The sequence below is a fragment of the Trachemys scripta genome, chromosome 6 (genome assembly GCF_013100865.1).
Source record: "Trachemys scripta elegans isolate TJP31775 chromosome 6, CAS_Tse_1.0, whole genome shotgun sequence".
In the NCBI taxonomy this organism is placed as follows: domain Eukaryota; kingdom Metazoa; phylum Chordata; order Testudines; family Emydidae; genus Trachemys; species Trachemys scripta.
Window position 1 is genome coordinate 98,506,512 of NC_048303.1, and position 27,068 is coordinate 98,533,579.

Sequence of the window (27,068 nt, forward strand, 5' to 3'; positions counted from 1 at the left end):
CCTTGGGAATTAGGAAATAATGGGAGTAAAATCCCTTTCCCCTTAGCTCCTGGGGAACCTCCTCCACTGCCCCTATCTTGAGGAGCGAATGGACCTCCTGCATAAGGAGTTGCTTGTGAGAGGGGTCCCTGAAGAGGGACGGGGAAGGGAGGTGAGAGGGAGGGAAGGAAGAGAACTGGAGGGAATATCCCACCTGTACCATGCGTAGGACCCAGCAGTCAGATATTATATGGGACCACGCATGGTAGAAGTGAGATAGACAGTTTAAAAACCAGGGGATGGATCCTGGAAATGGGTTGGTAGTCTGTCCTCGAGCGTGCCTTCAAAACCCTTGCTTGTTCCCTGGCTGGGGTTTATTCTGGCCTTGGTTAGGCATGTTATTTGGCAGCCTACGCCTATTATTTCTGCCCCATCTGTGATATGGGTCGTGCCTGGGGCGAGGTTGGTACTGCCTCTGCTGAGGAGGCTGAGGCCTGAAGGGCTTCCTCTGGGTTGCTGGTGTATGCATCCCTAGTAACTTCAGCGTGGCCCTAGAGTTCACCAAATTCACCAAGGCACAGCTGATTGCCAGTTGGAAGAGAATGATCGCTCTAAGGAGCCGGTTCTTGAGCCAGCTGGGGCCATGAGAGAGGCTGGGAGCAGCCAGGCTGCCCCAGGGGTCATTCCAGCCACCGACCCAACCGGGGATGCAGGAGGGGCTGAAAGCAGCCAACCAGCCCCAGGATCCACCTACCCGACCAGCAGGGGATCTTCCCGACCGAGTTCCCCGTTGGTGGAGCTGAGACTGTTGGAGCTGGAAACGGGACTCAAACCGAAAGAGCTGGAGGACCATGAGAAGGAATGGCAGGACCATGAGAGACAGAGGCAGCACGAACTGGTGATGGTGGAGCTGAGAAGTAGAGAGACCCCTACCGTGGTGAGCGGGGATGGGCCCATGGTGGCTAAGCCCACGGTGGCTAAGCCCACAGGGAACTCTGATATAAAAGTGCTGCCTCAGTTTAAGGAAGGGGATGATATAGATGCCTTCCTCACTGCCTTTGAGAAGGCCTGCAATGTGCACCAGGTTGACCTTGCAGTCAGGCTTCTGCATCTCACCCCCTTACTGGGTCCCAAAGCCACAGAGATGTTCAGCCAGATGGATACGGTGGAAGCAGGGGACTATGAACTGTTCAAACAAGCCCTGCAGCGCAAGTTTGAGCTGACCCCCGAGCCAAACAGGAAAAGGTTCCAGGGTGTGCAGAAGACCCAGGGGATGACCTATCTGGAACTGGTCAGTTGATGGAGGAATACACCCGCAAGTGGGTGAATGGGGCCGGGGCCCAGACCAAGGAGAACATGATTGATCTAATGGGACTGGAGCGACTATATGAACTGTCCCCCTGACCTGAGGATATGATTCGTGGACAAGAGGCCAAAGCACCTGTGTCACGCAGAGCTGCTGGCTGACGAGGTTGTAGACAGTCGGGCGGGATATGGAATGGAATCCCAGGGGAACAGGCCCACATCAGTGCAGAAGGGGGTCAACCAGAGACTTCCCTGAAGGGGGTCTCTGATAAATCCCTCCCAAGAGGCACAGCCAATACCAGAGCTGACCGACCAGCCGCAAAAAACCAATAGGACCTGAGGTATAATTACTGTGGGCAGAGGGGCCATAGATGGGCCTGGTGCCAAAAGCTCAGGGACAGGATGAGCAAACTGAGCCCTCACAGGGTTAACTGGGTGGGAGCCCAGCAGGAGAAGGGGTTGGCTCCCCAGGTGGGAGGGGCTGGCAGTTTACCAATGGCCCAAGAGGGAGGAGTCTCCCAGACCAGCTCCTCAGGAAGCCTTGATGCTCTGGATTCAAAGTTCTCAGTCTACAGGGTGGGTGTGGGGTGGCCCCTGGGGAGCAAGTGCCTCATTCCCCTGGAGGCGGATGGGAAGCAGGTCACTAGGTACTGGGGCATGGGCACTGAAGTGATGCTGGCCCAGCCCGAGGTGATGGCCTCAAACTGAGTGGTGCCCAACACCTACCTAACCCTGACGGGTGTGTGCGGGCCCCTGTTTAAAGTACCTATGGCAAGGGTACATCTGAAATGGAGGGTCAAGGAGGGGCCCAAAGATGTGCGGATGCACCAGTTGCCAATCGGAGGTGCTGATGGGGGGGGGTAACCTGGCAGATTGGCCAGGCGGCCCCCAGAGTGCCCTAGTCATCACCCAAAGCCAGAGCAAGCGAAGGGTACCCTGCCGCAGGTGCAGGTCCCTACCCCGGCGGGAAAGGAGTCACTGGGGACAGGACTTGGCGGGACTGCAGCCTCGGACCCAGCCACTGAGAGGGAGTAAGTCCGCATCCCTTTCCCAGCTGCTGAATTCCAGGTTGAGCTGTGGAAGGATCCCTCTTTAGAGAAGCTAAGGGAAAATGCTGGCCACAGCACAGCGAAAACCCTGGGGGAAGGCTGCCGGGAAAGATTCCAGTGGGAGAAGGGATTCCTGTACTGGGAATGGGCTCCCCAAGGGGAAGTGGAACTGTGGGTGATCAGGAGACAGCTAGCGGTCCCCCAGAAGTACCACCACAGGCTACTGTACTTGGCCCACAATGTCCCTCTCTCGGGACACCAGGGAATCTAACACACCAGGCAGAGGCTGCTACAGAACTTTTACTGGCCTGGGATCTTTGATGCCATCCAGCAGTACTGCAGGTCCTGAGACACCTGCCAGAGGGTGGGGGAAGGCCTGGGACAAGGGGAAAGCAGCTTTGAGGCCCCTGCCCATCATAGAGGAGCCTTTCCAGAAGGTGGCCATGGACATAGTGGGACCCCTCAGCAAGGCAACTCTGACAGGAAAAAAAATACATTCTGCTGGTGGTAGATTTCGCTACTCGCTATCCTGAGGTGGTGGCCTTGTCCTCTATTGAGGCAGACACACTGCTGACCGTTTTCAGCAGAGTGGGATTCCCCAAGGAGGTCCTTACAGACCAGGGCTCCAATTTCACGTCAACACTACTTTGGTGCTTGTGGGAGAAGTGTGGGGTCCGACACACCTGGGTCTCAGCATATCACCGTCAGTCCAACAGGCAGGTGAAGAGGTTTAATGGGACCCTAAAGATGATGCTGAAAACGTTTATGAACCAGCACCCACAGGACTGGGACAAGTATTTACCCCACCTGGATGATCGATCGATCGCGCTCGCTCTCTCTAGATATATAAATTTTATTGTCAGCCTCTGACTCTGACCCTCTTACACCAATCACTGTAACTGACTTCTACTCTGGGTTATCTGGATTCTTCTAATGATATTGGGCCAGCCAATAGTGCCATGCTGCATTCCAGAAGCTGAGGATCTGGCCCATTGTTCTCGTGTTGGGCCAGATTCTGCCACCTTTATGCTGACTAGTACAATACCCCACAAGCAATACCCATTGAAACCAGTGTTAGTAGAATGAGGTATTACTCAGTGTGAGTAGGAGTGGCAGAATCTTGCCTATTATGTCTAACTATTCTTTCTACACGTAGCAATGTAAAATAAAGGCTGTTTTCTAAATACTACACTTTTAAAAGTAGATTTTCTCCCTGACTAATGCAGCTGCCATCTTGTCCTTAAGATGCAGCATGTTACGGTCACTGTGTTTTCTCTGTCATGGAAAATTTCTATTTGTTCAGTCTTTGGGTCCAATTCTGAGACATGCTGAGCACCCACTAGTTCAGTTCCGAAGAAGTGGGTTGTAGCCCACGAAAGCTTATGCTCTAATAAATTTGTTAGTCTCTAAGGTGCCACAAGTACTCCTGTTCTTTTCTAGACTGAAGAGTATGTTTTACTCTGAGTATAAGCATGAAAAACATCCTGGGAATCATCTTTGCCATAGTCTGTGGAGGTTCTTCACCTTGTCTAAGATTTTGTATTTAGGTAACAACTATAGCACCTCTGTCTTGTCTATTTATGTCCTTCTGCTTTTATGTCAATCTGTATTGTGATCCTGTGTGTCATGTCATACTGCACTTACATTTTCTCATATATTATACAAAGAAGTATCTGACAGATGTTCAAGGAACAGATTTATACCACACAGATTTATACATAGGGAGAATTGATGCATTCTGACTTGCATAGTTAGTATATGTTTTTGAAAGTCATAAAATTTCAACTTAGAAGATAGTTTAACATTTTATTTTGCAAATGGCAGTTGCATACATGCTGCAATTATCTGTGCATTTGACCATCACCAGCATGAATACACAGTCAAGTAATTTAAAACAATCACCCCACTAGATATGAAATTGTTCTTTTGTGAAAGGAGTTGTGCTGAAGGGTTGCCACGTTGTCAGAAGTTCAGACAAATATAGGCCAAGATGAGTTTGTCTTTTAGCCGAAAAGCTCCAAGGTTGGAAAGCCCCTCAAGGGAAATTAGGATTAAAGGGGTTTATTTGATGGCCCTTACTGGTTATCTAGCACAGTTTTGTTCTAACAGGGAGAAGAAAAGTACAGGCAAGCATGACACAAACCAAGAGAGAGGAAAAGGAGGAGAAATTATGTGGGAAATATGCCATGAACTTAGTTGTGGTGCCGTAATTGTTAGATGAAAAGTAGGAGTAAGGGAAATATAGAAGATAATTATTTAGACCTAGTTGGAATATCTGTTATTTTCTAAAAGGTATTTATGGACTGGACAGCCCAACAGCATTTGGCATTTTATAAAACCTCTAGCTTTGTGAAACAGTTTTGATGATGGTGTCAGTGTTACCCAGGGTTCTTTCAACCCAAAGCTCTTGGTAACTTTTACTCTGTGCGAGGTGGTGTCAGGAAATAAATCAGGGGAGACACAGCCGTCCGACCGATAGGTGGCTGGCACAAACAGGACAAGACAAGAGTGCTTTCACTTAAAGCTAAATGTTACTTAGTCTCAAGAACTCACACACGTCCGCAGCAGGTTAGTAAAATACCCCCAACCCTTGATATTATCGAAGTTGAGTGTGGCTGTCGAATAGCACAGCAGCAGCCCGTCTGCTGGTGGGGAACTTTTCCCCTTAATTTTATACATTAGTAACACAATGAAGTGTTCCTTAAGAAAACTTGTTAAGCAAGCAGTTTCAATGGTCAAGCAAGAGGTTTTCTTCTGATTATTGATTAACCAGGTATGGGTTTTTCCCCAGAGTTTGCAGGCTTCAGGTCCTAATAGACATTCCTGAGGGCACATCCTGCTCTTCTAAAATGCATGTATCAGCAACTTCAACACAATTCTTATCAGGAAGGACACGGGTCAAGCTGCCCTTTCTGTGGCACGCATATCCCCCTTCCCTCCTGCCTTGGTCAAGCTGAGCAGCTTGGCCACTTTATGGCCTGCTAATATGACTTCTTTTAGCAATAAGCCATAGTGGTTTAAGGCGCTTTACTGGTTTGCCGAAATCTCCTCATACAGCAGGACAACAAACATAACAGTGTCTAGTAGAATGGAGAAAACATCCTCCCCAAAACAAAAATGGTGGAACAGTAAACTGGGTGCCTTGTATAAATATACAGGGATGAACAAGAAAAAAAAAAAAGAGACACTAAAAATTGTGACAATATTCACAGGAAAAATATGTAGCTTACTTTGTGTTTTTTGACAGGTGGGATATGAATTTGCTCCACGGTTAAGAATCGAAAACAGAAAAAAAAAAATCAGTAGGTGTGCTTCTTCCAGGTCCAGTTATAAAGTAGCCAAAAATCTCCTGAGCAGGTCTAAAAATGGGATTTTTTTTTCCCCCCATGAAAAGAGTCCCTGGCCTTGCTGACATTCTTGGTTTTCTGTAGATGCCAACAGACTTGGCAACAACAGTCTATTTGGATGATCTACACCTGCTTTTTCTATCCTATGCTTTTCCCAGTTTAGTCATTACTGATGGGGAGTTTACATAAAGCCTCTGACGACAGTATGTAAAAGTGAAGAGTTAAAATGACCTGCTTGAAGAGAGGTTACATCAAGTTGCTTCTATGCTTTGGCTGGGCCAATATTTTTCTTGCCCATTCTGTCAAAGTAAAGTGTCTACATTTTATGTGCTAATCTCCAGTGTTTTCATTAGAGCAGGGGTAGGCAACCTTTCAGAAGCAGTGTGCCAAGTCTTCATTTATTCTTTTTAATTTAAGGTTTCGCATGCCGGTAATACATGTTAACGTTTTTTAGAAGGGCTCTCTCTCTCTAAGTCTATATTATATAACTAAATCCTATCCCTCAGTTTTCTGACCAACTAGTGCCACCCCTCCACATCAGGCTTGTGTGGTTCCTTGCCACCAACAACCAGTTTGGTATAAAGAATGTGCTCAACTTTCAGCTTTATCTTCAACAATGCCTAAAAATTACCTATACCCAACATTTAAAATTCTAGTAATAACCCTGCTGGTTGCATGAGATCTCGTGAGAATCCACCTCACTACCAAGTTTGGTGTAGGTGGATAGTAGTTCTGAAGAGCTATCAGTCAACAACATATTTCAGTTACAGCCTAAACATTTGAGACTTATTAAACATTTATGAAAAATGTTTGGCCCTTTGTAAACATTTTCTGTAATATTTCTCCATTTGAAATTGTTAGAAAAGAACATCTCTTTAATAAGAAAGTATAACAAACAGTCCTATAAATACATATTTTAAAGAGAATTTTCTCAAGAAAAGTTCATGCAGACATCTTGAAAGCAGTTTTGAATTTGAAGGCAATCAGCCTGGGAACAGACACAATAGCCATCACACAAAACAAGTAGCAAATTATGCATAGCAAATACTCATAGGAAAAGATATGGTGAGGAAGTCCTGAACAATCAGAGTGGAATGTGCATAAACCATTTGTCAAATCATTTTAAATAAAACACATTCGCACATTCTGAATTTATTTGCAGATTTGCAAATAGGAAAAGAGGCTAAATTAATCTCTTATTTCATATTCAAATTAAGCTGGCTGACACACAGGAAAAAAATCCAGTAAAAATTCCCGCTATTTTTACTCAAATTTAAATATATAGTATTTCATCAAATTCTAGCAAATATTTCACCCAGCTGAGTCTGCAGCTAATCTTTCCCAGAAAACAGGCTAATTGCTGATGAAAATATGCTGAAAGACTGTCTTTACTCTCATTGCTTTCTTACTTTAACAAGAAAAGCTAAGATTCAGATTTTTTAATTTCTCTCTTTAATATAAATATTATCCCCTGAAGGTTCAGCTTGCCAGAAAATGCACATGAAGGACCCCCACTGGAGTGAATGCAAGATTGGGGTGCAAAGCCTCTGATATGACTGGGTCCCTTATATGGTATACTTATGTACAATACTTATGTACATTCTTTAAAGTGACACTTCCAAATAGTTTAGGCAAAACTCTAAATTATGATTAAAGACAATGCTTGAGGTGATGGGGGAGGGAGATGTAAAAGTAGTGACATGAACAGAATGATAATTATGTTTTCTTCTTTTCCTTTAAAAAAAAATGAAAAAATTCCTTTTCAATTTTTGGGTTGAAAACCATTCCCCTTCACGGATGGAAACTCCAACATGACAGCCTAGTGCTATGGTATGAAAAACAGAAAATGAAACTTGCCACAGGATGCAAACTTCATTCATCAGACCACTTCAATTTCAATGTCCAAGCTCAGTGAAATGCACATTGAAAAAAAAAAGAATAAAGCTTGAATGGTGAAAAGTCAAACACATTTGAAAGTGACATTCATTTAGGTCAGTCGCTCTGGCATATTTCTTACCAACCACACAATCTTTTCAGTTATCAGTTTAAGTAAACCTCCCAGTTTCTCAGTGCCCTTTGTCCATCCTCTGGTATTCTCTACAAACATAGTTTTTCCTCTCTCATAAGACAGATAGTCTTGCTGATGTAACAGACATTCAGATCAGCCCAGCACTACTAACTACAGGTACTTGGGAACAGACAGACCGGTCCCTACTCTAACCTGTAACTGGATGACACTGTTAATCATTACTCTTCTTACCCTTTAAATTTTCTTTATCTAAGAGGGCATGGGGGAGGGGCGACCTAAGGAAAGAAATGTAGGGATTCTTTAATATTAAAAAAATAATAATAACTGGTTTTGTTCTTCTAATGACTTGTTTGCTTCCCCTAAATAAAAGAAGGAAACCGAAAGTAAAAACCTCAAGCAGGAAAAACCTTGAAAAGTAGATAGTGATGAAAGCAAAATCTCTTCCTACAGAATACTTACATTCAGAGACATGGGTCGAAAACACAAAAGTCTATGAAGGACCTTGAACAGGCACCAGTTGCTCAAGTTCTACACAAACACAGGGAATCCAAGACATCATCATGATCAGCAGGAGTTTGCTGCAATTTTGCCTCATGCTGCTCTTCTTCAGTGAAATCTCATGTCTGGATTGTAACAGGATTTATGTTCTACAAACCAGAATGAATAGAGAGTGTTTAGAGCATCTGGAGAAAAGGGTGGAAACTTTCCCTTCCAATGTCTAAATGAAAGGACAGCCTAGAGATATCCTCAAGATCCAGCAAGAGAATGCCAAGGAAGCCATCCAGCAGATCCTCCAAAAGTTCTTCCATATCTTTAGAAAAAAATCTCACCCAAGCTGCCTGGAATGAGACTTCCATAAAGGAATTCCAGAATGGACTTCACCAGTGGATTGAGAAACTGGAGACGTGTTTGAGTGCCAAGATGGAAAAGGAAATAACCTCCCCAGGAAATGAGAACCTACTGCTCATCAGCCTCAAACTGAAGAGATATTTCCAGACAATCGACGATTTCCTGAAAGAAAATCAATACAGCCAGTGTGCCTAGGAGATTATCTGTGTGGAAATATCCAGGTGTTTCCTCATGCACAACATACTCACAAAGAGACTTCAAAATTAAGGTACCATATTTTCTTTTTTCCTAGAATAAAACAGCTGGAGAGAGGTGGGTGATAGGTTTATAACTCCTAATATGTAGGGCCCAATCTTTCTCCCATCGTAATTTTATGTATACAGCTATTTAAAAAATATGTTCATATCTTTTTAGAGTAGCATATAATTTAGTGCTTCTCTACCACACACAATATTCTATATGAAAAATATAGAAATATATCATAACTGCTAACTAATGACAAAATATCGTTAAGTAATAACTAGCCATATCAAATATAACTTTGCCCAGTAAGTTTCTAAGTTGGGGAAAAGAACAGTGAGAAGCCCCCTTTCAACAACTGCCTTGTTAGACAACATTCCAGTTAGGACACCAGAAAATAGAGGGTCTGTGTTCACACACTTCTAATTCATCTAATTCTGCACACGGGGATGGCCGAAGGTTCTTATTCGGTTTCTCTTTGTTTTGTTTACCCCTGAATTCAACAGCCTTAGTAACAACAAATTGTGACAAGATAAGTGAAGTAAGGATCAGGATTTATGATTTGACATCTGGTTAGAAAAAGATGGCCTATATTTGGCATTTGAAACTCTCCATGTTTGAACCATTCCCCTTTTTCATTCCAGCACACGGTGCTTCAAGTAATGATGTTATGAAAACAGCTGAATGAAACTGCACCTCCACTGGAGTCCTTTGTCTCTAAATTGATTCTACAAGCAGCACCTTTCGAGACTCTTATCAATCCATCTTGAATTAAGCAAATTGTCAAACTTCAACTGCACTATTTATATACTACTTGCCATTACCGGCCTGATTTATTCACATGAGAAAATGTAAAACAGAAGATTTTGCTGAAAATATCGCAGAAGACAACATAGTATTTGAACCAAAGGAGAAAAATCTTACTATTTCTTAATCACCGATATTACGCATTTGCTCCAATTTCCCTTGGCCTGCTTTTAAAAATGAAATCTTGCCTCCTAACTGTAACAGGCTTTGCTTCAGCACAACAAATCTGAACCAGGACAATTTCCAAACAAAATGAAAGGATAATTTTCCTGCAATGGCAGAACGAAGGAAGTGACTTCACATGGTCCCAAAAGTTTCTCAAGCCCAGAGAAACCCAGAAAGACTGCCAAGGTGGCCATGCAGGAGATCCTCCAACAGATTTCCTACATTTCATGCTATATACCCTCACAAGCTTCCTGGAACGACAGTTGCATAGAAAGATCCTGACATGGACTCATAAGCAAGTGAAACTTCTGGAGGTGTATTTCGCTGCAAGGATAACAAAGAAACAAGAATATCCCAGTTTCTAGGTCATTTATGATTAGGCACTCTTAAATTTTAAACTAGTGCAAATATATATTCTTTTCCTGCACTGTAAAAATAGTTTCAGATCATTTCATGGGATTTGTAAAAGTGTTTTATGTTGGTCCATTTATATGTATTCAAAATATTAATGTATTGCTTTTATTTATTTTTCAGAGATTTTATAATATTTATAAATAAATATTTATTTATACAAAATAGCAACCTACAGCAGTAGTGATTTGTATTAATTATTTAAAAAAAAAATATCTAGAGACCCAAGAAAAATCTTCTCTTGTTTTACCTTAAGACTCCAGTTCAGCAAAGGACTTGTAAACATTTGCCTAACTTTAAGTACACGAGCTTCCCTTTGACATAAGTGGTTAAACATTGGAACATGCTAAAGTGCATTGTGAACATAAACCTTGATTCAGCAGTGACTCCCTACAAAAATAGCTATGGTAATTAGTTTTACCACTCCAACAGACCACACACCACAACCTCAATTCTGCAGCTTATGTGTGTCTGCCTGTTACCAGATTATTTTTCCCCACAACATTTGTAGTTGCGCGTGTTTGGAGCAGTAGCTCATTGTGATGAAATTAAAGGGGTGATGGAGAGACTGACATTCCAAGAGGAAGACTTCAGGCTGTCGTGGTGCAAAGTTGCTTGTCCCTTCCCTCCCCTAATGAGATGTGTGTGAACTGGCTCCCCATCAATCAGGTTTCCATGTGCGCAGACTCCGTATCCTCCCCTTTCCCCCACCAAGGAGGCTTGTGTGGGCCTAATTTTCTCCCTCCACCAGTTAGGTTTGGGTACACTTGGCTCACAAACAGCATCAAGCTTGTACGTACTCAACCCTTCCTGTCATTCAGGCTTGTAAGCATCTGGTGCTGCTTCCCTTTGCTCTCCCTCTGGAGCTCCCAAAACAAGCGTGTGTGCTTATGGACTGCATGTTGCACCAACAACCACCAGCTGTATGAGCACAGTGCATCAAAATTTCAGTTGTGCTGTGAATAATGACTAAAAATTACCCTAAATCCAATAGTTAAAAATTACCTGAAAGCAAAAACAAAACAAAAAACAAACCAAATCTTGGACCAAATCTTGTAAGGATCTCTCTCCCAAGTTTGGGTATGTAGATAGTATTTTTGAAGAGCTTTTAGTCAGTCATAGCACTGTCTAGGATTAATTTAAGCTAGACCCTAAACCTGGAGATTTCTTATTTAAAAGTTTTTAAAAGAAGTCAAACAACCACTACATTAAATGTTCAAATAGTAAAAAAATTAATCGTGTGTGAATTTTTACACTGATTGACAACCTGCCTTTGGGGAATAAACAAGAATGTATGTCCCGTTTTAAATTCCTTTTGTAACACAAGCCAAACTATGGAGTCTCTAACAGGAGACTGTAAATTCTTCACAGTCAACAGATGGCAGCATTGCAGAAGCTTTTGCCCTCTGTTCTCTTTATCTGAGGGTTTGTCAAACGTTTCATTATGTGGGCCTTATCTTACCAAAATTGTTCTAATGATCATCTCCCCTCCCATTCAAGATCAGGTAACATTTTTGTGGCAGGTACACCAAATGCTTACAAAAGAAAGGTAGTACTAGAAACGCATTTATATAATTTTAGCTGTCTTTAAAGGAACATGAGATCTGCCAGTTCTCTGACGACCACCACCCAATACTCCATGTACTACCACTGATTCATGAAACTCATTTTGGTACCTGCTGGTTTAAAGGCATGTATAAGGAGTTAACTATTAAAACAAATGCCTATCCTTTCTTAGGTGCAATTTTTTCCAATAGCTGTAGCCATCAGCTGTCTAAATTCTTTCCTGCCCAAATCTTCCTCCCTTCATTCATTCCTTCATCTAGTTGGAACCTACAGGTTATATTGACAAAACACAATTATATGAAAATAATGAGAGCAAAAATAGACTGTATGAAAAAGTCAAGGATGACAAAATCACCACCTCCAAAATGTATCCCCCCAGTGGAACATGGCAGTCATATAGCACCTGGGAGCCATACAAACTCTTCAAACTATAGCTACTTCATTACCCGTAGAGTTCAGAGGGGAATCTCCTGACGTTCAGAGGGGAATCTCCTGACATTCATCCCATCATATTGTTTATACGCTGTGCTACGTGGAAGAATCCATTCATCTATTGAAGGAGCCATTTGATGATTTGTATCATCTAAGATTTCACGCCTTCCTGTAGGAAAGCCAACGACAGGGGGATTAAAAAAAAAAAAAAAAAGGGAGGAAAATGCTACCAATACATCCCCACTTAAGCTCACTTTTATCCTTCCACTGGCAGGCAGGAGGGGATACTCCCAGGTGTGTCCCCAACCTTCATCATAGAAACAGATGAACCTGTGGCTTCTACACAGAACACAAGGTCTTTTCATACAGAGCTACTCAATCTCTGCATCAGTTGTCAGGACCAGTCAGAGCCCCGTTCCGGTCCCTATCAGCGTGGTTCCATTACAGCCATGAAACCAGGGCTTCCTTCAGGTTGCAGTTGCCTCAGACATGCCCTGTAAGTGTCATTTCTGTGCAGCTGACATGGCGAGATGCACCCACCAGACCTGGATCGTAACCTGTATGGAGAACACCCCAAGAGGGAACTATGTGCAAAAGCATCTGATTCCATGGCACCTTATCTCACCTGACACACACTTCCATGTGGCACAGGTAAGAGTCACAAGCAGAGGGCTCTATCCCTGCATGGATCCTCTGCAGCAGGCTCTGAGGCCCTTGTAACCAACTTTTCTCAAACAATAGACTAGTTGTTTGCCTACTTGCTGCAGGGGAGATGGAAGTAGGGGTGTTGAGCAGCTTCAAGTAATATTAGCAAGTGAATGCATGATCTCCATTATATACAGGGTTTACGGTATTGTTCGATGGCTTTCAGCAGCCACACAACAATTATTCCAGCGCCCCTAAATTGCTGTTACCATACAGATTTAATGAAAAAGATAATTTGCCCCCCTTCCATTACCCTATGATTACTTTGTTACCTTATCCTCTCCTAGTATTCATACTACTTATTTCCCTCTCTCCTCAACATCTTCCTCTGGACTTCACCCTCATGTGGCATACACATCCCCAACACCCATGTAAAGTAATGGGAGAATGGGGAGCACAGCCAATGGCAATCTGGGGGCTCTGGTAAGTCTGCTTTACAGAAACTTTTATGTAGCTGATGCAAAAATCTGAAATTTCTTATAAAAAAGTGCAGGAGACTTGGGAGACTAACCAAATTAATATACACAAAAGTGTTTTCATGGTTTATTCGTGTGATTCTTCCTTTCCAATTTCAGTGAAAACAGTTTTCTTTTTGGATGAAAAACACATTTTCCTGACATAATGGAAAAATCCAGCAAAACAGTCTTTGCTAGGGGAAGAATACCAGAAAATGAAATGTGACCATAGGAAACAAAGAGGCTTAAACAAAGCAGAAGAGTTTCCCTGCCCATGCCAAGGGGAAAGAAAAAGTCAAAAGAGAAGGAACCAGCAAAAATGATGAACACTGATTTTGATTTTTAAAATTTTTTTTGAATTATTACAACCCAGGGACATGCCTGTTAAAAATACACAGCAGGACTTCTCTTCTGGCCACACTGTAAATCAATCATCCATGTGGGTACCTCTCTAGTATGTGTAACTAATTGCTCATCCTGTTTTATGAATTACCCTCCATTTTTCACCACTGTCAGCTACTCAGAGTGACCAATAGGACATGATGTTCACACCATCTAATTGCATGTATTCCTCAGCTACAGTGTGTGTGTGTGTATATATACACATGTATATAATACACCTGGAAGTAAACAAAAAGTGAAAAAAAAGCTTCCATTCTTGCAGAGCGCACTCTGTCTCCTTTGTTTTCCTAGAAGGAAGATACTGATATTTTCTGGTGTCTCCATATTAAGTGTGCTTTCCAGGTTGAAGTTGAAATTTACCAATATTTTTGGGAGGCCTAACATAGGTGCTGCCACACCCCCTGGCTTGAAGTGGTTTCCTTCATATTCAGGGTTTACAGTTTGGTTCAATGGCTCTCAACAGCCCCACTATACAAATTGTTCCAGCTCCCCTGAGGCCTAACCCTTTCCTCCCACTTCCTCTATGCCTCAAAACTTTAAATATACCTACACTATTTTTGTCTGTCAAATGAAGAAGGTTATGAATGGGAAGTGTAGGGTTTGATGAATTGGGGGTTTTCTCTCTACCACTTCTGAAGTGTGGATGATCTTATTAAATTATATCTAAGTTAATGTATCATGAAAAGCCTGTATGTATGTGGATCCACCATGAGTTAAAGGGGTTGTATATTGCCATTTGTGGTCACTTTCACAAAAATACAAAAAGGAGGAAGCGTGGTAAAAGAACTAGAAAGCAGTGAATTAAACAGAAAGAAAAAGACTGAAGCCTCCAGGAGGGAAAAACCTTAAACGAAAATGATGAAACAAAAATTCTGTAGCCATATATTTAAATTCAGAGATATGAAGGAAAGACACAGCAGTCTACGTAGGACCCTCAACAAACTCCAGGCTCAAGGTTCCACACAAAGAAAAGAAGTGGAAGATATCACCATGACCACCAGATGTTTGCTGCACATTTGCCTCATGCTGCTCTTCTCTACGGAAATCTCATCTCGGCTCTGTACCATGCTTCACTTCCAGCAGAACAAAGTGAACAAAGAAAGCTTGGAGCTTCTGCAGAAAATGAGCGGAAATTTCCCCTCACAATGCATAAATGAAAGAGCAGCTTTCAGACCCACCCAGGATGTTGTCCAACTTCCAGTGTCCCAGAAGGAGAATGCCAAGGTGGCAATTCAAGAGATCCTCCAAGAGATCTTCAACATCTTTAGCAAAAACCTCACCCAGAGTGCCTGGGATGAGACTTCCCTAGTCAGGTTCCAAAACGGACTTTATCAGCAAAGTCAGCGGCTGGAGACATGTTTGAGAACACAGATGGAGAAGGAATTAACCAAACCGGAAAGTGAGGAACTCCAGCTCACCAGTCGGAGAGTGAAAAAATACTTTCAGGAGATAGATGCTTTCCTGAAAGAAAAACAATACAGCCTTTGTGCCTGGGAGATCATTCGCATGGAAATACCGAGATGTTTTGTACTAGTTGACAAACTCACTGGAAGGCTTAGTAACTAAGGTACAGTCAAAACTTTTCACTAGAGTAAATGAATTAACGTTACTGTAATTTATACAGCTGACTAGAGATAGCGGATATTTTATCTCTCTGCTTATATAGGGCCTGATCCTTCTTCTACAGGGTAAAATGGCCAAATAGCAACGGATTTCCATGGCAGCAGCTTTAGGCTCTTCCTGTGCTGGAAATGGATTTGCAATTACATGGATTTATTTTTCTGTGTTTCTACTATTATTTATTTTTGCACATCTTCATAATCTCTCACATATCAGTATTGTTGTGCAGTAGGTAATTGGCAGACCTTGTAACAAAGTACATATATGTGGTGTGGGAGGGAGGGAAGTATCATTATCTGATGACCAAAGTACTCTGACTTCGACATATATAGTGTGTTTCTATGATCATCATTGCTATTAATTAATCTGTCCTCATGAGAACTATTTGTAGTATTCCAAGGTTTGAGAAGCTTCATATTTTTTTTTAAAAGTCTCTAGGAACGTACTAAAAGACCTGCGAGCTTAAATGTGGAAAAGATATTTTCATTTAATGTATTGAGATCAATTCAATGAAAATTATATTTTTTCCCTTTGTGTTTCAACTATTTCCAATTTCATTTCAGCTCCGCATCCTGCAACTACTAGGTTAAAACAGAAGGATGCAGTGAAATCCCTCCTCTCTGCTGATTCTTCCCACGGTGATGTCTAACATTTCAGAACGCTTGATGTGTAATGCAATAGATCCACTCTATTATGGAATTCCAACTGCACAAATTACATTTTATGTGATAATATTCTATTCATTTACTGTGTTTAAAATGCAAAATTAGGGGTATTGATGCAAAAAAGTTTCAAGACAATTAAGAATTTTAAAAGAAAAGGGTTGGACCTTAAACATTGTTAACATTATGTGTTTGCTATATAGTTCTGTGGTTCAACTCTTCTGATCAAATCTCACCTCTGAACTGTAACATGCAGTTTAACCACAGTATAACAGCATAACACATGTGAACTGGAACAGCTTCCAAACAAAGGTGTGTGGATAATTTTCCTATACTGTCAGAACAAAGAGAGCAATTTCAGGTGGCAGCAAGAGGTTCTCAAGTTCTGAAAGTCCCTGTGGGAAAATGCCCAGGTGACAATCCAGGAAATCTTCCAACACATTTCCTGCTGCTTTTGCAAAAATCTCTCCCAAGCTACCTTAAGCGGGAGTTCCATTCAGAGGGTCCAACTTAGACTCATCAGCCAGCTGGGCATCTGGAGACATATTTGGTTGCAAAGATGGACAGTGGGACTCTTACCAGGAAGGAAGGAAGAACATTCAGCTCACCAAGATGAAAGTCAAGAGATACCAATTATTTCCTCTAGCAGAGAAGCAGTTCAGCTTCAGTGCTGGCAAGAGAATCCAAGTGGAATTAAACAGTTTTCAACTATAGGACAAATTCACAAAGAAATTTAGAAATTAAAAACATTTTTAGAAGTACTAACCAAAAAAACAATTAACATTTTATACATGATTTAAAATTAGATGCAGTGGAATTTTAAAAGCTGTTGCTAATATTTATTCTATTTGTGTATTGTGAAAATATTTTCAGATCATTTTATGATATTTGTAACAGGATATTTATGTCAGTCTATTATTTATTGCTCTTATTTATAAATTATCATAGATACATTTGAATAAATTTTATACAAAATGGCAACATATAGTGGTAGTGATTTGTATCAATTACCCATTTAAAAAACATCCAACAAAAACTATCATTGTTCAGCCTTAAAACCCCAAGTTCAGAAAGTACTTATCCACACGACTTATGGTATGTGACCCATCCCATTGATGTTCATGCTTCCAGTTGGGAACATACTTAGATACATTGATGAATCAGTGTGCAAATTCACTGTACTTCCATATTAATAAAGTAGCTATGGAGTGATAATTAGTCTTTCCACTGTAACAAACCATGCACCAGACCTGACCTCTGCCTCTTTTTCCTCTGCTACTTTTTCCTTGGTTATTTTCCCCTACCAAATAACTTCTTGTTGTGGATGTTTGGTTTAGTAGATGTGTTGGAAGAGGCCAAACTACTGGGTGGGGGGAGAGAGGGCACCAATCACCAACACTATGCACCCCCAAAAACACACCACTTAAGTTACCATTTAATTGGCTTGCTCATAACTCCATCAATCAGGTTTGTGTGCATTCACATACCACCTCCCCACAATACATTTACAAGCACTGCCCCCGACCATTAAGTATGGGCTTCCACGAATGCTTCTCATTTGTATGTCCCCCACACACATTCGGTTCCATTATTTTTGTGTGAGCACAGAACAGACTAAATTAATTCTTGAGTATACACCACAAACAAAATTACATGTGAGAGCAGGTATGGCCATTTGAATGAGGATTATCAAAGGTTCTCTGTCACCTCTAAAATGCAGCCCCCAGTTTGGGGGAAATATGTCAGTCAGTTACTACCCAGGAACAATACTGAATTCTTCTGAAAAACTCTAACTACCCCAAACCTATTCTGTGCTAGAGAGAAACTATTCCCATTCATGCCATCAGACCTTTAATAAAAAATGGGCCATACTGAGTGGAGAATTCAGTTGAGCTCTTAGACAATATCACCCGTATCATAAGGAGCAGCCAATGCCTGAGGGGAATCCCAACTTGCATTTCTTAAAAGAGGGAAATTCTGTAAATATCCCCCACTGAGGTTCTCCCACATCCTTCCAATGGTGGGAAGAAATGAGGAGGAGCAGGTTGGACCCCAGCCTTCCTCACGGAAATGGCTGCAGTTCCATCTCCAGACTAAGCAGATTCTATGATTTCTGCACAGATGACAAAGGTCTCATCACTTTGCATTACCACCCATTACACTCCCTGCCCCATCTTTTCAGTGTCAAGGAGAATAATCCATGGGCGTCCCAGGAAAGAGGGAATGATGGGTGAAGGCAGCAGAACCTACTCCACCTCAGCCCACATCACACATGCTTCCATGTGAAGCAGCTGAGATGCTCACTCAGAGAACTCTATCGCTGCACGAAGCCTCTGGGGCAGGTTCTGTGGCCTTTGTAACTAACTTTCCTCAAACTATACACTACTTCTGTGCCTATGTGCTGTTGATATACAGATTTACTGAAACAGATTCTGTTTTCATTACCCTGTATTTACTTTGAGGCCTTGGTCTTTCCTGTTAGTATTAATAGTATTCTTAAGGGTGGTTTAGGTTGGACATTAGGACAACTTCCTAATTGTCAGGGTGGTTAAGCACTGAAATAAATTGCCTAAGGAGGTTGTGGAATCACTGTCATTGGAGATTTTAAAGAGCAGGTTAGACAAACCCCTGTCAGGGATGGACAAACTATGGCCCACGGGCTGGATCCGGCCCATGAGCCATTTTAAGCCAGCCTGTGAGCCACACCAGTGGCTCAGCCCCGCTCTGGCACTCTGGCTGGGGCATTGGCCCAAGGTCGGACCACATGGCTCAGCCCCACTCTGGCACTCCAGCAGGGACACTGGGTCGGGCCCGCACCTCACGGCTCGGCCCCACTCTGGCTGGAGCACTGGGTCAGTTGATGCACCACATGGCTCTCAGAAGCCGGTATGGCCCCACTCTGACTCCTATGTGCTCCAATGGGAGTACAGTGGTGGTGCCTGCGGACAGGGCAGCATGCAGAGCCACCTGGCCGCGCCTGTGCGTAGGAGCCAGAGAAGGGACATGCCACTGCTTTCGGGAGCTGCATGAGGTCAGCGCTGCTTGGAGCCTGCACCCCCTGAGCCTCTCCCCATGCCCCAACCCCGTGCCCCAGCCCTGATCCCCTTCTTGCTCTCCAAACCCCTCAATCACAGCCCAGAGCACCCTCCTGCACCCCAAACCTCTCATCCCCACCCCACAGCCCACACTCACAGCCAGAACCTGCATACTTTTCCGCACCCCTGCCCCAGCCCTGATCACCCGCCCGACCTCCGAACACCTTGGTCCCACCCCAGAGCACCCTCCTACACCACAAACTCCTCATCCCCAGCCCCACCTCAGTGTCTACACCTCCTCCCGCACCCCAACCACAATTTTGGGAATATTCATGGCCAGCTATACAATTTCTATTCCCTGATGTGGCCCTCCCTGGTCTAGGTATACTTCGTCCTGTCAATGCAGGAAGCTGGACTCTATGACCTCTTGAGGTCCCTTCTAGCCCTATATTTCTATGTTTCTTTAAAGAGTCCCTGTCAAATAGTTGTAAGAAATTCAACATTTTTGCTTCAAGAAAGTGCATTAGGATCCTGGGGCTCTTCCCAAATTAATATGAACAGAAACGTTTTCATATTTTCTATAAGGGAATCTTCTTTTCCAATTTCAGTGAAAATAGTTTTCTTTTTGAATTAAAACACACTTCCCTGCCATGATGGAAACTCCAGCACAACAGTCTGCGCTAGGGCATGTGAAAAGTGAAATGTGACCACAGGAAGGTAAGGGGATTAAACAAACCAGAAGAATTTTCCTGTTCAAGCCGAGAGAAACGCAAACATTAAAAGACAAGGGACCAGCAGTAATAGTAAACACTGAATTTGATTTAAAAAAAAACCCACCTTTGAATTATTACATCCTAGTGACACACATGTTAAGAACACATGGTAAGACTTCTCTTTTTAACCACACTGTAAACCACATCCATCTGTGTGGGTACCTCTGTCGAACATGGATTACCAACTGCATTGTATTTTCAGATTTGACAATAAGCAAAGGTTTCTTGTTTCCAGTGTCTAAGACACCAGTTTCCCTGGCATCAACATTTTAAAGTGTTCTTTTTAAACTACATGAAATCTGAAAAGTGCAGATAACCAATATTTTCTGAGGGCCATAGTTACTCCTGCATTAAGCAACTTTAAATATACCTACAGTATTTCCCTCTCTCAAATGAAGCAGGGTCTGAAGGAGAATTATAGGTTTACAGGAGGCTATTATGTTTTGCAGTGACCATCCAGAAAATGAACAGTTTCCTCCTGCTGGTTAAGAGGATGAAATGTAGATTTACAAATAAAAGTAGAGTTTAAAATGAGGCTGTACTTCTAAAAGGAGACTGCTAAAAAAAAATACTGTGGGAGCACCATATTTAGTGTTTCTAATTGCCTTCTGATGATATTGGCTCAGTTTTTAGGTAAAAAGCCTTGTTTCTAACTGTCAGTTCCACCTGACCAATCTAAGAAAAGGCAAAGGGACAGGACTATTGAAACTGATAAACTGAGGCAAAAGGGAAAATATAGTTTTGCAACTGAACAAAAATAATCCTGAATAAATTTAAAAATATATATATATACACACCATGTTGGTTAATCAAGCCCTGATGGAGAAGAAACGCTGGGAGAGAGAAAAACAACAACTAATGGAGAAGATATCATGATCTCAGGGCCCAGACAAGGGGACTATTCTGATTATATGTATTTCAAAGAACATTTCATGATCTAGATCAATGATACTCAGACTTCAGCTCGTCAGCCACAAGTGGCCCTTTACTGTGTCTCCTGTCGCTCTTTGCGGTACATGATATAAAAACACTGGGTGATTTAATTATTAACCAATCTAAGTTATTAACCAATCAGGATGCTTTTACTATGTTATTAGCTAATTAACTTATCAACTTGCACTAAATTGTTAATTTTTGTATATAAAATATAATTATTTTCAGAGCAAATAATATAAGTATTTCCCCGTCATACTGTTTAAATACGAATAGTTCTATAGTATATTAAATTAATCAATGAATTCACACAACCGTGGCCCTTTTGGGTAATGCTAATTGCTAATTTGGCTCCTGAACTACCGAGGTCTGACTATCACTGATCTAAATATAGAAGTTCTGCAACATGCAAACTGTATTCCCTTAACTGGAGGGAAAGTCTTTGTTGTGCTAACCAGGGCCGGCTTTAGGACGTGCGGGGCCCGATTCAAAAGACATGCCGCTGAAATGCCACCAAAGACAACGGCAGCGATTGAGCTGCTGCCGAAGATAGCAGCGGCAATTCGGCGGCAGTTTAGCCAGTTGTCGCTGTTGCCGGCGGCACTTCGGCGGAGGGTCCTTCCTCGGCAGCAGTTGTCTTCCGAGGCCTTACCTTGCGGGGCCCCTCTTCTGGACGCTGCGGAGCCCTCTTAGGTGTGGGGTCCGATTCACGGGAATCAGGGGAATTGGCCTAAAGCCAGCCTGTCAGTTACCCCCAGGGATAACATGCACTACAGTGACAGTTGCAGGTAGAAGGGCTAACACAAGCTGATTACTACTTATTATTGGTATTACAGTTCCCTGGGGCCCTATCAGTGCCCAGGCACATGATTATGGGTGTTATACAAGCATTCAGTAAAAGCATGCCCAAGAGGGCTTCACCATCTTTAGCAAAATCCTCATGCAAACTGCCTGGGATGGGAGTTCCCTAGTCAGGTGACAGTATGGACTTTATCTGCAAATTCAGTGGCTGGAGGCATGTTTGAGAGCACAGATGGAAAAGGAATTAACCACCCAGAAAATGAGGAGCACCAGTTCACCAGAGTGAAAAAGCACTTCCAGGGGATAGATGCATTCCTGGGGGGAAAAAAGCAATACAGCGTGTGTGTGTGTGTGTGTGTGTGTGTGTGTGTGTGTGTGTGTGTGTGTGTGTGTGTGTGTGCGAGATCATTCACATGGAAATACCCAGATGTTTTCTACTTATTGACAGACTCCGTAGAAGGCTTGTCCAGTACAAAACTTTTCCCCAGAGTAATTGAATTAGCATTACTGAAGAGAGATTTCAGGTGGCCCCAACAGGTTCTCAAGCCCACAGAGTCCCTAAAGGAGAACACCCAGGTGGCAATCCAGGAAATCTTCCAACACGTTTCCTGCTGATTTTGCAAACCTCTCCCAAGCTACCTAAGGCAGGAGTTCCATTCAGATACTCCCAAAATACTCATCATCAGCAAGTTGGGTATCTGGATACATGTTTGATTGCAGTGATGGAAAGTGGGACTCTTACTAGGAAGGATGGATCTACAGCTCACCAGGATGGAATTGAAGAGATAACTGCATATCTGTTATGAAATAATTGGTAACTTCAGCCTCAGTGCTGGCAAGAAAATCCAAGAAGAATTAAGAAGCTTTCAAATATGTGACAAGCTCATTAGGAAATTTATATACAAGAATACCAACTTTTTGGAAGTACTAACTGAAATGAATGAATCTTTTATATGGCATACAAAATGAGATGAAGTGGAATTTTAACAGCTGTGCTACTATTTATTCTCTTTGTGCGCTTGACAATATTTTCAGATCATTTTACTGGCTTTGTAACAGTATATTTATGTCAGTCTACCACTTATTTATTCTTCTTATTTATGCCATCATCCTAGGTATTTATTACTTATAAATAAAATATTTCATACAAATGGCAACCTACAACTGTAGTGATTTGCATTAAATACCTATATAAGCAAAAACAAACAAACAAACAAACACAACAACTCCAATTCCAGAAAGTGCTTAAGCACAAGACCCATCCCACTGAAGTTCGTGCTTCAAGCTGGGAACACACTTAAATACACTGATGAATCTCAAGTTCACAGGGCTTCCATATGAAAAAAAATACTAACTGTGTAATTATTAGTCTTTTCACTGTAAGAAACCACATTCCACATGGATCTCTACCCATTTTCCTACTCTACCCTTTACTAGATTATTCCCCCCCACCCCCCAACACTGGTAGTTGTGGATGTTTGGTGTAGAAGATGGTTATGTTAGAAGAGGCTAGTTTGGTGTTCTCCCCCCCATCAATCAAGTTTGCATGCCCCGCCAAAAACACACCAATTAAACTCATTTGTAACCAGCCTGTCTATGCCCCCCCAAAATCAGGTTAGCCTGCATTCATACACCCCAACCAAAAATCAATTATGATTCCATATATCCAGCACTTCTCCACAAGCAATCGTCCCCCCTTTAAGTGTGTGTGAAAACGCATTCCCAGCAGATTTGCATGTCCTCTCCTTCCCCGCAGCTGACTCCTTTGTATGTGTCCAGCCTAGACTAAATTCATTCTTGCAGGGTAAAATGTGCCAGACAGCATAGCTCCCGATAGATGGTTCAAGTGCACCCTACCCCACTTCCCTCAATCAGACATGTATGTGCCTGGCTACTCCTATCTCGCCCCAACTGAGATCCATGCAGTAATCAGGCTCGTGTTTCCTCCCCAAACACCACCACTCACATTTTCATACACTCCCCACACTTCCCCCAGATTAGATTTGCATACGCTCCCCTGCAGCAACCTGGCTTGCTTGCCCCTCCCCCTCTCAAACCAATGAGATTGGCATAAACACAGCCATCTCCCCTCACCATCAGTCAGTTTGGCATGCAACCGTTTCATATACTGCATACTGGGTATTATGTGGGGACTCCCTGATGGCTGTAATTGCAGATAGCATTCCAGCCATGTGCACACAGACTGGCTTCTCAGTGCCACCTCTAAACATCCCTCCTGCAACCTGTGCTCCTCCCTCCCTGTTCCATACAGGTTGCTGCAGCCATCAGCCCTTCAAATCCCCACCATCAAGCAGGTTTCAGTGTGCCCAGTCTCACTCTCTCCACTAATCAAGCTTGTGAGGACATACTTTACCCTCCTCCATCAATCAGACTTGCATGCACCTATCCCTTTATCCCTGTCAATCAAGCTTGTGTACACTCAGCTCACAAATTTAATCTCTCAGGCTTGTAGGCACGAGCCCATTTATCTCCATGTCACAAATCTCTCTGGGCTACCTCCTCTTAGCAGCTCAGACACTGAATCCCCCTTGGACTTTCAGATTCCCTGGGTCTCAGTAGGTGGCAGCCCTGTTTCTTCCCTTGGCCTCTCTGACACATTTCCTGGGCTCTCACTCTATTAACTCTTCATGGAACTAGAGTCCTGCAGCCGATCAACCTTAGGCCCTCAGGACCAAAATATTTTCATAGCTTAACATGTCTTCTACCAGACGTACACCTAGACGTGTGAGCCTTCTTGTTTACCTCGTCAAAGGACCATATGTAGGTGTAGCCTATAACACGCAGGCACTTTGCACAGGATTCTAACACTCTATTGCTCTTTTCTTAATGACACAAGAAATGCACAGATTTATACAAAAATAGTAAACCTGACATGAAACTCCCTGCCTCAGTTTCCTCCACACTTCAGGCCATTTTATGGGCCTGGATCACAGTCATTTGGGATCATCCTGCATCCTTCTGTTGCAGTGCATCACTTATATTGACTAAACACAAGTATTGACTAAAAGTTACCTGAACTCCAACATTTAAAAGTATGGTAATAAAACTGCCTGTTGGATCAGATCTAGTAAGGATCCTCCGCTCTACCACATTTTGGGTAGGTAGATAGCTCTCCAGAAACACTATCAGTCAACAATTAGCACTGCAAACAACAAATTTCAGCCATAGCCTAAACATTTGAGACTTATTAAAATGTATAAAAATGTCTGGCCCTTTGTAAACGTTTTCAGAAATATCTGTACGTGAGAGTTTGTTAGAAAAGAACATTTGGGTAAAGACAAAGTTTAACAATTACTTCTGTAAATACACATTTTAAAGGGGATTCTTTCCAGAAAAGTTCATGTAGCCATCTTGAAAGCAGTTTTGAATTCCAAGGCAAACAATCAGGGAAGAGACACAATTGCATCGCCTCAGGTGAACCATCATACAGAACAAGTAATAAATTATGAATAGGGAAAAGTCAAAGCAAAAGTTGTGGTGTGATGGTCCTGAGGAATCAGAGATTAGAATGTAAATCATTTGTCAATTCATATTAAATAAACCCATTAACAAAATCTGAATTTATTTGCAGATTTCCAAATAGGAAAAGGCGCCAAATTAATCTCTAATTACACATTCAAATAAAGATGGCTGACATATAGAGGAGAAAAAAATCCCCCCCCAAATTTCTGCTTTTGAATTGAAATTTAAATATACAGTATTTCATCAAATTCTAGCAAATATTTCATCCAGCTGAGTCTGCATCTAACCTTTCCCAGAAAACAGGCTAATTGCTGATGAAAATATGCCGAAAGACTATGTGTCTTTACTTCCATTGCTTTATTACTTTAACTTTTCTTGTTAAGATTCAGATTTTTAAATTTCTCTCTCTCATAAATATTCACAAGCTTCAACTTGCCAGGGAATGTACACACAGAACTCCAACTGGAGTCAATTGGAGATGGGGTGCAGAGCCTATATTAATATTGGGTCCCGTATACAGTATATTTATGTACAATAAACTGCATTCTTTAAAATGACACTTCCAAATAGTTTAGGGCCAAACTCCAGATTACGATTAAAGAATGCACTTGAGGTGATGGGTCAGAGTGATGTAAAAGAAATAACTTAAAGAGAAATATTTATAGATTTTCTTCCTTTCCTTTTTTTAAAATTAATATGAAAAGCTCCATTTAAATTTTTGGGTTGAAAACCATTCCCCTTCACTGATGGAAACTCCAGCATGACAGCCTAGTGCTATGGTATGAAAAACAGAAAGTGAAACTTGCTACAGGCTGCAAACTTCATTCATCAGACCACTTGAATTGCAATATCCAAGCTTGAATGGTGAAAAGTTAATCAAGTCTGAAAGTGGCATTCATTTATGTCAGTCTCTCTAGCATATTTATTACCAACCACACAATCTTTTTGGACAACTCCGTTCCATGTCACTACACTAAATCACTGGGAACTACTCAGAAGTGCCCGAGAAGATAACATGTTCACACTCTTCAACTGTACCTGTTCCTCAGGCTTTTCACAGCTGGTATCAGGTTCTTAAGTAAATCTCCCAGTTTCTCAGTGCCCTCTGTCCATCCTCTGGTATTCCGTACACACATGGGTTTTCCTCTCTCAGATTTCAAATGGCCAGGAAATTGTGTGAGATTAATAGAGAATTGTCTGGGCCTCAATCTCCCGCAGGAATTCTTTCCAAGCTTATCAAATTTTAAGAGGTCCCGATAGTATTACTCCCTCTCAAAGGCTGCAAGGAAGGAAGGAGACAGCTAGAGTATAGCAGGGTTTTCTGATTTTGAGTGGGACACCAGAGAGGGAGAAGTGGGCTGTAGTCCACGAAAGCTTATGCTCTAATAAATTTGTTAGTCTCTAAGGTGCCACAAGTACTCCTGTTCTTCTTTTTGCAGAGAGGGAAAGTTTTCCATCTGCTGGCGAAGTGAAGGAACAGCAACTTTATACATCACTTCACTGCTGTTATCTGCAGAGTCTAGGAAAAAGAAGTTCTCCATTAGTTCCCCCCATCTGCCAAAATTCATTTGTATCTGTTAAAAGCATGGATAGTCTTGCTGATGTAACAGATATTCAGACCTGCCTAGCAGTGCTAACTACAGGAACTTGGGAGTAGACAGACAGGTCCCTACTCTAACCTGTAACTGGATAATACTGTTAATCATCTAACTCTTCTGACCCTTTAAATATTCTTTATCTAAGAGGGCAGAGGGGGCCGTAAGGAAAGAAATGTAGGGATTCTTTAATATTAAAAAAGTAATGACTGTGGTTTGGTTCTTCTAATGACTTGTTTGCTTCCACTACATAAAAAGAAGGAAACCGAAAGTAAAAACCTCAAGCAGAAAAAACCTTGAAAAGTAGAAAGTGATGAAAGCAAAATCTTTTCCTACAGAATACTTAAATTCAGAGACATGGGTCGAAAACACAAAAGTCTACGAAAGACCTTGAACAGGCACCAGTTGCTCAAGTTCTACACAAA

The 27,068-nt window shown here is 42.2% G+C and overlaps 1 protein-coding gene across 1 annotated transcript; it reads left to right on the plus strand.

The window, feature by feature from the left end:
• The first annotated feature begins 14,596 nt into the window (after positions 1-14,596).
• On the plus strand, positions 14,597-15,307 carry LOC117879636 (interferon beta-like). The gene has a single exon (XM_034774908.1). It carries the CDS (start codon positions 14,597-14,599, stop codon positions 15,305-15,307), a length of 711 nt encoding a protein of 236 aa, XP_034630799.1.
• Positions 15,308-27,068: the final 11,761 nt, after the last annotated feature.